The sequence below is a fragment of the Trichechus manatus genome, unplaced genomic scaffold (assembly GCF_000243295.1).
Source record: "Trichechus manatus latirostris isolate Lorelei unplaced genomic scaffold, TriManLat1.0 scaffold00005, whole genome shotgun sequence".
NCBI lineage: Eukaryota > Metazoa > Chordata > Mammalia > Sirenia > Trichechidae > Trichechus > Trichechus manatus.
This window is the reverse complement of record NW_004443941.1, coordinates 33,850,437-33,863,589: the sequence shown is the minus strand read 5'-3', so window position 1 is coordinate 33,863,589 and position 13,153 is coordinate 33,850,437. Positions and strand designations below refer to the sequence as shown.

The 13,153-nt window shown below is 38.0% G+C and overlaps 1 protein-coding gene across 8 annotated transcripts in view; it reads left to right on the top strand.

Annotated features, from left to right (window-relative positions):
* Positions 1 to 13,153, top strand: part of TTC27 (tetratricopeptide repeat domain 27) — a 301,971-nt gene that overhangs the window by 209,281 nt on the left and 79,537 nt on the right. For all 8 annotated transcript variants that reach the window (XR_002824887.1, XM_004369571.1, XM_023736184.1 and 5 more), the window contains one exon: positions 2,166 to 2,393. Coding sequence is in view for 7 of the 8 variants with exons in the window: in XM_004369571.1 (XP_004369628.1) it covers positions 2,166 to 2,393 (228 nt within the window). In the remaining variant the exon portion in view is untranslated. The remainder of the gene's footprint in view (positions 1 to 2,165; positions 2,394 to 13,153) is intronic.

Here is a 13,153-nt window from a genome sequence, read left to right as displayed (position 1 = left end):
CTTCTTGCATCCTGTAAAAATGTACATCTGTACTTTCCCATAGGGAAGTAGCAACCCATAGCTAGAAGAAAACAAAGCTTTTGCATTCTTTGAAGATTTCTGGCCACCTGCATTTTGATATTGCAGAAGTGGTATTACAAAGGCTGTGCACAGTGTCTTTGCACTTTATGTTCACTGGACACATCTTTTGTAGTTTTTTCTTTGGTGATAAATTATGTAAATTGAGTAGGTAAGTGGGAGAGAAAGGAGAAAATAGAACAATTTGGGGAGAGTGAAGAAGACTGAGAAATGCAGTGTGACTAGCTGAAGAAAGGAAATATATTGCCTGCAAGCACTGCCCTTGGGAAAGATAATTCTGTTGGCAGGAAGAAGAGGTGTAAGATCTCAAGGAGAAAGAATTGTCTTATCTAACACAAAAATGTGGTAAGAATTTGAGGAAAGAAGAGGTCAGTTCAGACAAGCAGGATCACTGCTATGATTTCTCACCTTCTCCAGCAAGCTGCACCTCCCTGGCCCTCCAGAATCATCTTCCAGGGAATAAAATACCCAGAATTGATATTGTTTGGTAGCAAAAGGTTACATACCACTCATTCTCTACGTGGTTACAAGTTGGTGGAAGATTTATATGAAATCCTTAGTATCTTAGCATTTCCAAATGTGAAGGTTTTCCTGATTACTATTTAATTTTCCATTTATGTATTTATCTTCTTTACAAACATTGCAAACACTAGATCTATTTTAAATTATATGTCTTTGGCCTCTGGTGAATATTCTTAGCCCTTGGTATAGTGCATTTATATGTAGAATAAATATTTGTAGAATTTAGCAGATGCTTTGAGGATCTGATTAGACATTCTGAGCTTTGGATCCTATTTATCCTAAGTAACTGTGGAGTATAGTATTCCCTTATAATCCTTTTTATTTCTCTAAGGTTGATAGTAATGTCACCTTGTTCATTTCTGATTTTAGTAACTTGAGTCTCTTTGTTTTTCTTGATCAATATAGTGAAAAGTTTGTCAATTTTGTTGGTCTTTTTAAAGAATCAACTTTTTAAAAAAATTTTCTATTCTCTACACTGTCTTCTCACTTCTCGACTATACTCTTATCCAACATTACACATTTATGACAATAGTAAAAAAACTACTATCCAACCATTTTGCTCACAATGACGTATGTCGGGCAGTAATGAATGCCAGGGTGCAAGGCGAGGGTAATGCTGGCTTTGATTATTAAGGTTGTGTCAACTTGATTGGGCCATGGTTTGGCAGTTATGTAATGATGTAATTTGGCACTTAGGTAACAACGTAGTCATCTTCCATTTTGTGATCTGATGTGATCATCCTCCATTTTCACATAACGCGGATTTCACATAACAACCTGGTCTTTGGAACCTAACCATGTTGATAAGTGAGGAATGGGTGTATTTCAAATATTTCTGCTCATTTTCTTTCTTCCGCTTGCTTTGAGCTTAGTTTCTTCTTTTTCTGGTTACTTACAGTGGAAGGTTACGTTATTGATTTGAGATCTATAAATTTCCCTCTAACCACTGCTTTCACTGCATCTCATAAGTTTCAGTATGTCATGTTTTTGTTTTCATTTATCTCAAAGTATTTTTAATTTCCCATGTGATTTATTCTTTGACTCATTGGTTATTTAGAAGTATGGTTTTTAATTTCCACATATTTGTGAATTTCCCAAATTTCCTTCTGTTATTGATTTCTAATTTCATCCCTCTGAGCTTGGAGAAGGGAACCCTGGTGGCACAGTGGTTAAAAGTGCTCAACTGCTAACCAAAAGGTTGGCAGTTCAAAACCACCAGTAGCTCCACGGGAGAAAGATTACTGCTGTAAGAAGTGGTCACAGTGTTGACAACCGGAGCAGGGAACTGGGGAGCCAAATGAGTCCACCTGATATCATGATGTAGGGCAATGCTGGTAAGGCAGTATTCAACCTTTTACTCCTTATTCCTCTGTTTAACTTGTTATCCTGTTATTTCCTATTGTTTGTTATTCAGCCTGTGTCCTAGATACATGAAATAAGAAGGTAATCTCAAACGTTGAAAATCAAATTTTGGTCACATGGGATAAAAGATGTGTATGTGCTGAAAATACAGCCATTAGTTCTTCACTTTTAAGCAATTTAATTATTTCTATTGTTGTTTCTAGGCAGAAGAAATCCTTAGGCAAGAGCTGGAGAAAAAAGAAACACCAAGTTTATACTGCTTGCTTGGAGATGTCCTTCGTGACCACTCTTACTATGACAAGGCCTGGGAGTTGTCCCGACATCGCAGTGCTAGGGCTCAGCGCTCCAAAGGCCTCCTTCATCTTCGAAACAGGGAGTTTAAAGACTGTGTGGAGTGCTTTGAACGCTCATTGAAGATTAATCCCATACAGGTTAGAGAATACATAAAATTGACCTTCTCTTAGCACTTACTTTTCCTGGGGTTTGCTTCTTACTGAATGAGTAATGGCTGGTGAGCTTCTCTTTGAGAACTAAGACCTTAACTCATAGTTCCTTGCTTTAACTTCTCTGTCTCATTTTATTTCTGTTCTGTCAACTCAAGTACAACTTTTAAAATTAGATATCATTGCTGAACTCAATAATGAAATAGAAATCTTTATATAAATAGACAGCATAGAATATATTGTTGATTATTTTAGGAGAAAAATTGTATGTTTACATACACACAAATATTTTTAAATTAAAAAAAATTTTTTTTTAAAGTTTTAAGAACAATACAAAAAGGGCCTGAATCTTTAATTGACATAATAAACTCACAGAAGAGGACCTAATTTTGAGGGGAAAGAAATCCAGTTTGTACCCTCAGGTATAATCTAGTGAAACAACCGCAGACAAAACTAGATAGCAATACCAGGCATCAAAGAAATACCAAGTGAGCTATTCGTAAAACGCTAGTTATATAATGGCCAAAGAGAACATTTCTAGCTTTGATAGGCAATGAAGAGAGGAAGTTAAATTCGGATTTGAAGGACAAGTAGTACTTGAGTAGGTGAAGGACAGCAGTGAGAGCATTCCTGGGAGTGAGCAGTGTGAGCAAAGCCCTGGAAGCAGATAGAGAATATGGTGTGTGTGTTTGTGTGTTTAGGGGAAACGATGGGACTAGTGAACAGGCTAGTTTGGCAGAGTGAAAAGGAATAGGACAGTTACAGTGGGAAAACTAGACTGGAGCCAGATTATGAAGGGTCTTAAATGTGAGGCTAAAACTTGAAGTTTTTATTTGGCACATAGGGAGCCATTGAAGGGATGATTGGTTTTTGGCTTTGTTTTAAATGAAGAAATGTGGTGTGCAAGGAGGTAATTTAGGAACATTGTTTTGGCAACACCACGGCCGTGGGGAAAACTAGAGGTAGGCAGAGTTAGGAGACTGTCGCAATAATCTAGCCATGACAGTTGTTATTGCAGGAAGGGCAATAGGAAGAAAGGGATGGATGTGAGGGAAGTTGTAAGAGAGGACTTAACAGGGCTTGATGGTCTCATTATATAATTTTGAACTAATCATTTAGAGAGACAAAAAAAAAAAATTGCTCAAAGCAGAGTCACAGTACAAACAGATGTTATATGAGGATATTTTGCAGTTTGTCATATGGATTCAATTCAGGCAAACCATAAGCCATGTCAAAATATACAGGCATTTGATGCTACAGTTGTACAGAACTACTACAAAATGCAAACTTGGACACTATAAACCTATTTTAACTTGTGATCCAAGTCTGAACTATCTTTGAAGAAGGAGAGTTCCTATGTGCTATGTAGTTTTAAGTGTTGGAATAAAGGAAAAATAGAAAAATGGAGTTTAAAAAATTCTGTCCTGTTTTTACATATATATCCAGGCTATACCTATGGGGAATGAAAGCAGAGCTATCCTGCCATAAAACACAAGAAGAGTAGTCTAAATGGAGGCAAAAAAGACATAACTAAGAAAATATTTATGTTTCAAAATTTAAAAAGCTCAGCACCTTTAGAGAGAGAGTATTTTCTCAATTATAATGATTATGGCCTGCAGAAGAGTCCATCAGAAATTTCAACAATTTCAAATTTATTAACAATAAATTTGGCAATTAATAATAAAGCAACTCTGAAGTAAAAAAAAAGTTCCTGTCGATTCCGACTCATAGCGATCTTACAAGACAAAGTAGAACTGCCCCATAGAGTTTCCAAGGAGCATCTGGTGGATTCAGATTGCCGACCTTTTGGTTAGCAGCCGAGCTCTTAACCACTGCACCACCAGGGCTCCAACTTTGAAATAGATTACAGATAATTTTATGAAAAAGTTAAAAATTCTAAGATCATATTGAAAAACTATATTCATCAGAAAAATACCGATGGCATAGTATTAGAATTATATATGGCTAAGAAACTGATTAAAGTACATGAAGATTTACTAAGAAAAACTAATTTAATTCTGTAGTATATTACAAAGTACAAATATCATAAGCTAATTAATGTTCCCTTTGTTATATTTTAATATTCAGGTAACATTTAAAGATATCTCTCTGAATATTAAGGCATTATTGCAAATATAAAATGAAAAATAATTACAGTTTATTGCTTCTTACAGACAAATATTTTTTTAAAGAAATTATTTTTGGAAGTGGTTTTTGAATAGAAGGGGATACAGTAAAAGCAATTTGTTGCTCGATAAAAGTTTTTTTTTAAATCATGTAATTTTAATTATTTTTCATGCCCTGTTTCACTTTTGGAAGTGTTGTACTTTGGACAGTACCTTACATGGTGGCCTAATTGAGTATTATCGGGTACCTGCTGTGACCAGACATGGATGTGGGAATGAATTAGGCTGCTCATCCTGTTAGCAAGGACCACAGTTTCTGCTGGGAAATGATATGGGTAGAAATAGCTTTGTGAAGAGCCTTAAATAACCTTCTAGAAGGTTATCTAACCCTATAGACTTAAGCATCCCTTGTGGTTTTGCGTAAAAACTTTTGTGGCAAAAGTGGTATTATAAGAAGTCTAAATAAGGAATGATTGTCGTAGATGGGTGATCTGTGACTTTAGCAGTGAGGTTGGACTAGATAGAGCAGACTGAAGCCTCATTATGAAGGAAAATTTTCTGGAACTTATTGAGCTGGCAGGATTGAAGAAGAGCTTGGAATCAGCAAGGATACCAACTTTCTCAGTTGCCTGACTGAAAGGAAAAATATCTGTTATGGATTGAAATGTGTCCTCCCCAAAATATATGTTGAAATTTTAACACCTGTACCTGTGAATGTGCTCCTGTTTGGAAATAGGGGTTTTTCTCTAGTTATGTTAGTAAGGTTGTACTGAGTAGGGTAGATCCTAAACTTAATCCCTTCTGAGTGATGTCTTACAAAAATTGAGTGTCACACAGGGAGTAGAGAGATGTCATGTGATGATGGAGACAGATACATCTATAAAGTAGCAAAGCAACGCCAAGGATTGCTAGCAGTCACCAGAAACTTGGAGAGAGACTCACAGAAGGAATTGACATAGCTGAGACCCTGATTTGGACTTTTAGCCTCCAGAGCTATAAGAAAATTAATTTCTGTTCTTTAAAGCCACTCACTTTGTAATTTTTTATTATTGGCAGATTTGGGAAACTAAGGACAATGTCCCTATAGACAGACATAGGGAATTCAGGAGAAGGGGAAAGTATCTCTTGCAGGGGAAGGTGATATAATTTTGGATGTTGAGTGTGAAGCGATGATGCTATATCTAAGCAGAGATGGCCAATAGGCAGATGGACATAAAAACTTGAAGCTCAATAGCGAGATCAGAACTGAACATGCCAATTGGAGGTTTTCTGTGGGAAGTGAGTTGAAGCCATACAGTGAATGGATTCTTTACTGGAAACTCTGTCAGAAGAGAAAGCCAGAAGAAGTCCTAAACTTTGAGCATCTCCGGCAGTAGGAGGAAGGTAGAAGAAATGGTACCAGTGAAATATGAAACAAACTAAGAACATCAGAGTTTTGGTTAGAGGGATAGTAGGAAACCCAAAGGAAGGGGTTCATGGAAACTTAAACAAAAAAAAAAAAACCCATTACCATCGAGTCGATTCTGAAGAATGAGTGTCAGTGAGTAATGTCACATGTTGTAGTGATAAAGTCCAAAGAGGGCTAAGAAGAGGTCATTGGATTTGGAACTCACCAGTGACCTTCAAAAGCATTCTCAGATTCAGGAGGTTAAAGAGTAGCAGATGAGGAAACGGATGTCATGTTTATAAACTGTTCATTTTAGGAGTGTGTTAGAGAGATGAGAGTCACAGTATGGAGTATTGTACTCTGAGAGGGCAGAAGAATCAAGTAAAACTTTCCAGATACTGGAGACCTTTTATATGGTTGAAGGCAGAAGAGAAGGACTCCAGTGAATAAAGGAGAGATTGGTTGGATCCAGTGGATAAAGGAGGAGGGAAGATAACTAAGGGAATATCCTTCTAGAAGAGAGTAGAATGAGAAGAGGTAAAGGTATAAGCTATGGAAATGAGGAGTAATATTTGTAATGAGACTGGAAAGAAGATGAGAGTATTAATATTATAATACCATTTTCTGTTTACTAAGCATGTTCTGTAGGGTTGCTGTGAGTCAGAATCAACTCTATGGCAATGGGGTTTTTATATTCTAAGCTAGAATGTAAGTATGAACTCTTTGTAAACCATTTTGAGGTATTGAGGGAGATGGAAAAGAGTTATATTAAGACATGGAGTCTTTCCTTCTTGTGATTTATATGGGCTAAATGGAGAAATTATGCTGTTGGCGAAGATTATAGAATATACCATGGACTTTCAAAAGGACGAACAAATCTGTCTCGGAAGAAGTACAGCCAGAACACTCCTTAGAGGCAAGGATGGTGAGACTCAGTCTCACGTACTTTGGATATGTTATTAGGAGAGACCAGTCCCTGGAGAAGGACATCATGCTTGATAAAGTAGAGGGTCAATGAAAAAGAGGAAGACCCTTAATGAGATGGATTGACACAGTAGCTACAACAATGGGTTCAAACACAGCAACGATTATGAAGATGGCTCAGGACCAGGCAGTGTTTTGTTTTGTTGTACATGGGGTCACTATGAATTGGAACACACTCAACAGCACCTAACAGCAACAACAACGAATGGAGAAAGGAAATATATACAAACAACTTTATATGTGGCAAAGGGGCAGAGTAAATAGAAAATGTGTTTTGAGTGTCTAGTGATAGCCTGATGAATGAGGATGTGAATAGTTAGAAAAGGCCTAAGGGAGAAGTGCATACTCATGTGGACTAGGAGGAATGGTTGGGATTTGGATAGGAGGAAAAATTGGGAAAAAGTATCTAGAAAGGAGACTAACAGATGCAAAAACCAGCCATGTATAGAGCAAGGGTTTCATGGTAACCATTGATATTAATTGTTTATTTTTAATTCAGTTATAGTAATAGCAACAAACATTGAGTGTTTATTACACACCTGCTACAGTTTTAAGTATTTTGTATATTTTGTTAATCCTCATCACCATCAGTGAGGTAATTACTGCTATTATCCTCATTTCCCGGATAAGGAGATAATGAGGTTAAGTAATTGCTCCAGATCCCACAGGTTATATGGGGGGTGGAGCTGGGATTTGAACCCAGCCTTTCTGGTTCCAGAATGCTTGCTGTTAACTTCTTCACTATCTTGCCTCTCAAGGAGATTATTTTATGTTAAGAAGTAATGGTAGACTTGATTGAAGTCAAATTATGGAAAGCCTCGAATACCAGAATGTCAAATTTGAACTTTTTTTCTTTAATGAAGGGTCATTGGAGCTTTCCTCTGGAGTAAAGTGAAGTTTTAGCATTGATGTTTTGCGAAGGTCCAGCAGATGACAGTGACTGAGTCTCTCTAGGACCAGGGAATTTTAGAGGAAGCAAGGCAGCCCTTCCCAGCCCATCACAGACATAAGAGCAGACTTTTGGGATATAATACTCTGTGACTTTAATTATCCTGAGAGGTTGTACCACGATCTTTCTTGATTTGTAGGGGCTGATTTTCATTTTAGCTTTTTGGAAGAAGAAAAGGTTTTTTTTGTTTTTTTGTGTTTTTAATTGAAATGGAGTTATATAATTCCTGTTGTAAATTTGCATTGTGATGGGAAGACTCAGGGAGGTTGGAACATACTTTGTAATGGAAAAGACAGGATGAACATGTGTGAGTAATCTGTAGGGGAAAAGATTCTTTCCTTTTTGTTCTTCCTTTCTCATATTGGTAAGTAATAAAAAATGAAACTTAAGGTTAAACTGCCAAGAAATATGAACACTGTGATAACATCTGGGCTGTAGCTGTGAGTGAAGAATAGAGAGGACAGAAACATTGCTGTCATAGACTGATTCTGAATTCCAGCAATCCCGAGGAACATGACATAGGCAAATCACTTCACTTCTCTGAGCTTCAGTTTCCTCATTTGTAAAATGGAGCTTGTAGTCCTTAGCTCAACTTGCTTTTGGGAAAATTAAATCCAATATATATAAAGTAGAGCCCTGGTGGCACAGTGGTTGAGAGCTTGGCTGCTAACCAAAAGGTTGGCAGTTTGAGTCTACAGCCACTCCTAGGAAACCCTATGGGGAAGTTCTGCTCTGTCCTGTAGGGTCACTATGAGTCGGAATTGACTCAACAGCAACGGGTTTGGTTTTTGGTTTATATACAAAGTGTCTAGTATATTTCCTGTCCCATAGGAAGTTCTCAGGAATGGTTGTTACGTAGTGGTCATGTTCCATCCTGTCTATTGTACAATAGTAGTGGAGTAATAGTAATGGAGGTAGAGAAGCATTGTTATTTCCTTATCTGTAGCCTAAAAATAGGGAGATACCTACCAGGAGAGTCTTACATGTAGATGATACATAAACACCCATATTATCTGAAATTATGAATTCTCTAGAAAGGATAGACAAATATTAAGAACAGTGATAACCAAATCCAGGACAATAATAAGAGAAGAGCATTAAACAGTTAATAGCCTATTTAGTAAAAGAAAAATGTATGTAAAAGATGTAGTTGATCCTTTAGTTTAAAGAAAGGCTCTGAAATGGAGGAAACATTCTTTAAAGACATAGAGAAGCTGGCACGTTAAGAGTTATATTTCCTTAGCGAGGGGAATTTAGAACCTAGTAAATGAGAAATTTGGTCACAGAAGAGTTCATGGTGCACATTAAAAAGAAAATATGAGCACCAAGCATCACTCTAGGAAAAGCTACTCCCAAGCAACATTGATACCACTCTGATTTGACTTGGGTCATTTCCTGTTTAATGAGACCACATTCAACAGTCTTCTGCATTTGGGGTCATGGGTACGAGGCAGGGGCTATAGAAGGGAGAGAACAGAGAGTGCAGCTGGGCTTTAGGGTTAGATTATAATGTGTTAAGCTTTATTATGTATGACATCAAAAGAATTCAAAGCATTTGATCTTATGAGGGAAATTAGCAAAGGAGGAAGGAAATTTGAATAGTAGGCTCATAATTTGACAGAGAAAATTGTGATATATAAGCAAGCAGTGCTTATTGCAGGTGCACTTTACATTCTCTTATAGAAATAAACTTTTCAATTATAAAAGTAACCTATGACTATCATCTAATGTTGCCTAGTGTTCGTCTGCAGAGTAGCAAACTGTTTAATTTCTGTTTTATTATTAGTTGTTGAGGTTTAGTAAGTATTGCACATACATATTGTACACCAGGATCTATTAACGATTGTGTGGCTTTAGGCAAATAACGTCCTTTCTAGGCCTCATTTTCCTTTTGGCCTCCTTTGCATTGATTTCTAAGGTCCCTTCTAACTTCAAACCTGGTGATTCTAAATATTTGATTTGTATCATTAGTGTGCATATTTTGCCACTAGTTGGCGCTAGTATACCTTTGACCCCTGTCACCTCTGGATTTTCAGAATTTGGGAGTCTGAAGGAGCCTGGGAATTTTATCCTAGTCCAACCCCCTCGTTTAACAAGTGAGGAACTGAGAATCAGAGGTTAAGTGACATGGCCAAGGTCATGTAATTCCTTGGAACGTTTTAAACCCCAGTCAGGGGTCTTTCCCCCACGTTACACTGTTCCTCTAGTGGGCTTTGTAAGGGAAGTTCAAAGACAAACCATGTACTCAACCACTCAGGTTCTTTGCTAATTAATTTAAAAATAATTTTAAACCACTATTTAAGGGCAGACTTCATCATACGCAAAATAAATAGTTGGCCTGCTTCTTTGTTTCCAAGTTGGCTCCCTCAGAAGTAGAATCTAGACTATCGGTATCCAGAGCTCGGCTGCTTTCACAATTTGCCATGCAAACAAGCTCCACAGAAATCTCAAGCAGAGCCTCCTTTTTAAATGACTAGTCTTGCTGCATTCTTGCCCAGTCACTTTGATAAGAGGTTTTCCTTTCAGCTCTTCCCTACAACTAAATGTGGTCATTCATTCCTCTGTTTCATCTTGGTCCACCTGCCTGGCCCAATCACAAGAGCCTTTAGAGGGCAAGATAGATATGCTTCTGGTTCTTAAAAAACTGATCTGGAAAAGGATGCGAGCGGCCATCTAAGATACATTTATTGGTCCCATCCTACCTGGAGCAAAGGAGAATGAAGAAAATCAAAGACACAAAGAAAACTATTAGCCCAAAGGACTAAAGGACCACATGAACCAGAGATTCCACCAGCCTGAGACCAGAAGAACTAGATGATGCCTGGGTACTACCAACAACTGCCCTGACAGGGATCACGACAGAGAGTCCCTGACAGAATGGGAGAAAAATGTAGAAAAGAATTCAAATTCACAAAAAAAGACCAGACTTACTGGTCTGACAGAGACCGGAGGAACCCCCCCTGGATACTCTCCTAAGCCAGAATTGAAACCCTTCCCAAAGCCCACTTTCCAGACAAAGATTATACAGGCCTATCAAAAAACAAAAAACAAAAAACACGTTAGGGAACGTTCTTCTTCGTTCAATCAAATATACAAGACCCAATGGGCACCTCCTGTCCAAAAGCAAGACAAGAAGGCAGGAAGGGACAGGAACTGGATGAGTGGACACAGGGAACCCAGGGTGGAAAGGGGGAACGTGCTGTCACATTATGAGGATTGCAACCAACGTCACAAAACAATATGTGCATAAATTTTTGAATGAGAAATTAACTTGAGCTGTAAACTTTTATCTAAAGCACAATTAAAAAAAAAAAAACTGATCTGGGTTTTTCCTAGTGCATGTTAACTGCGCTATTTTTTCCTCCTCTCTCTTTATCAGTGACAAGGATGGTGTTGCCATAAATCATGGCTTGTGGGTGGGCAGAATGGTGTAGTGGGAGGCAGCGTGCTGAGTGGAGAAGACATGGACTTTGAAGTCACACTGAGTTAAATCCCTCCTATATCTTTGACCACATCTGTGACCCTTCCGCATCACTCCAATGAGGATAACATTACCTACCTTGCAAGGTTGTTGTGAGGAGTAAATGAGGTAATGTATGAAGAACTTGTGGTACCAGTGCTTGTCACATGTAGTAGATGCACATGTAGTAGATTTTTTGCTGTTGTTAGTTGCCGTGGAGTCAGTTCTCACTCATGGCTATCCTATGTGTGCAGAGTAGAACTGCTCGGTAGTGTTTTCAAGGCTGTGGCCTTTCAGAAGCAGGGAGATCGCCAGGCTTGTCTCCCAAGGAGATTCTGGGTGGATTCGAACCACCAACCTTTCGGCTAGTAGTCTGCTGGGTGCAGTTGCGCCACCCAGGGACTCCAGATGCTAATTAAGTGCTAATTATTATGGTTACTATTGTATAGAGAGAAACCACAAAAAACCCAAACCAGTTGCTGTGGAGTCAGTTCCGACTCATGGTGACCTCCTGTGTTTCAGAGCAGAACTGTGCTCCATAGGGTTTTCAGTGGCTGATTTTTCAGAAGTAGATCTCCAGGCCTTTCTTTCAGAGTATCTCTGGTTGGACTTGAACTGCCAGCCTTTCATTTAGCAGTGAGTGAGTTAACCATTTGCACCACACGGGGATTCCATAGAGAAAAACAGAAGTGACCATAGTATGTGAAAGATTGAAGCCCATGGGAGAATCTCAGCCAGAAGAGTCAGTTTTGTATTGGAGAAACAAGGGAGGTGTGTAAGATATTCCAGGGTATACACTGTTTTCAGAGAAATAGTGTAGAACTCTGCTATCCAATATATAGGCACTGCCCACATATGGCAGTTGAACACTTCAAATGTGGCCAGTTGAAATTGAGACATGCAGTAAATGTAAAGATATACACCAGGTTTCAAAGACTTAGTATGAAAAACCAAATATAAAGTATCTCAATTTTCTATATTGATAGCATGTTGCAATGATAACATTTTGGATGTATTGAGTTAAAGAAAACATGTTATTAAACTTAATTTCACCTGTTTCTTTTTACTTTTTTTAATATGGCTACTACAAGATGGATTGACACAGTGGCTGCAACAGTGGGCTCAAACATAGCAACGATTATGAGGATGGCGCAGGACCGGGCAGTGTTTTGTTCTGTTGTACATAGGGTTGCTATGAGTTGGAACCAACTCGACGACACCTAAAAACAACAACTAGAAAATGTAGTGAGACTCCCATCATATTTCTGTCAGATAGGACTGGATAGAAGATTCTAGAAATTTTTGGTACTCAAACATGTATTTTGAGGAATTGTGTAAGAGTTTTTTTTTGAGGTTTCTTTTGATTTTACTTTTCTTTCATGATCTTCTATTCCTAGAAGTATGGCCATTACTGAACCAAGATGCTAGACCTTATTGGTAATTTTATTGAATACATTATGTATGGTTTAGTAGATGGACCACAAACAATTACAAGAGCCTAGGGTTAAAAGATCTTTTCCATATTTTACCCATTCCAAAGAAAGGAGAGCCAACAGAATGTGGACACTATCAAACAATATTATTAATATCACACACAAGTAAAATTTTGCTGAAGGTTATTCAAAAAGCGGTTACAATAGTACATCAACAGGGAACTGTGAGAAATTCAAGCCAGATTCAAAAGAGGATGTGTAATGAGAGATAATCATTGCTGATGTCAGGTGGATCCTGGCTGAAAGCAGACAATACTAGAAAGATGTTTACCTGTGTTTTATTGACTATGTAAAGGCATTCCACTGTGTGGATCATAACAAATTATGGATAACATTGCAAAGAATGGGA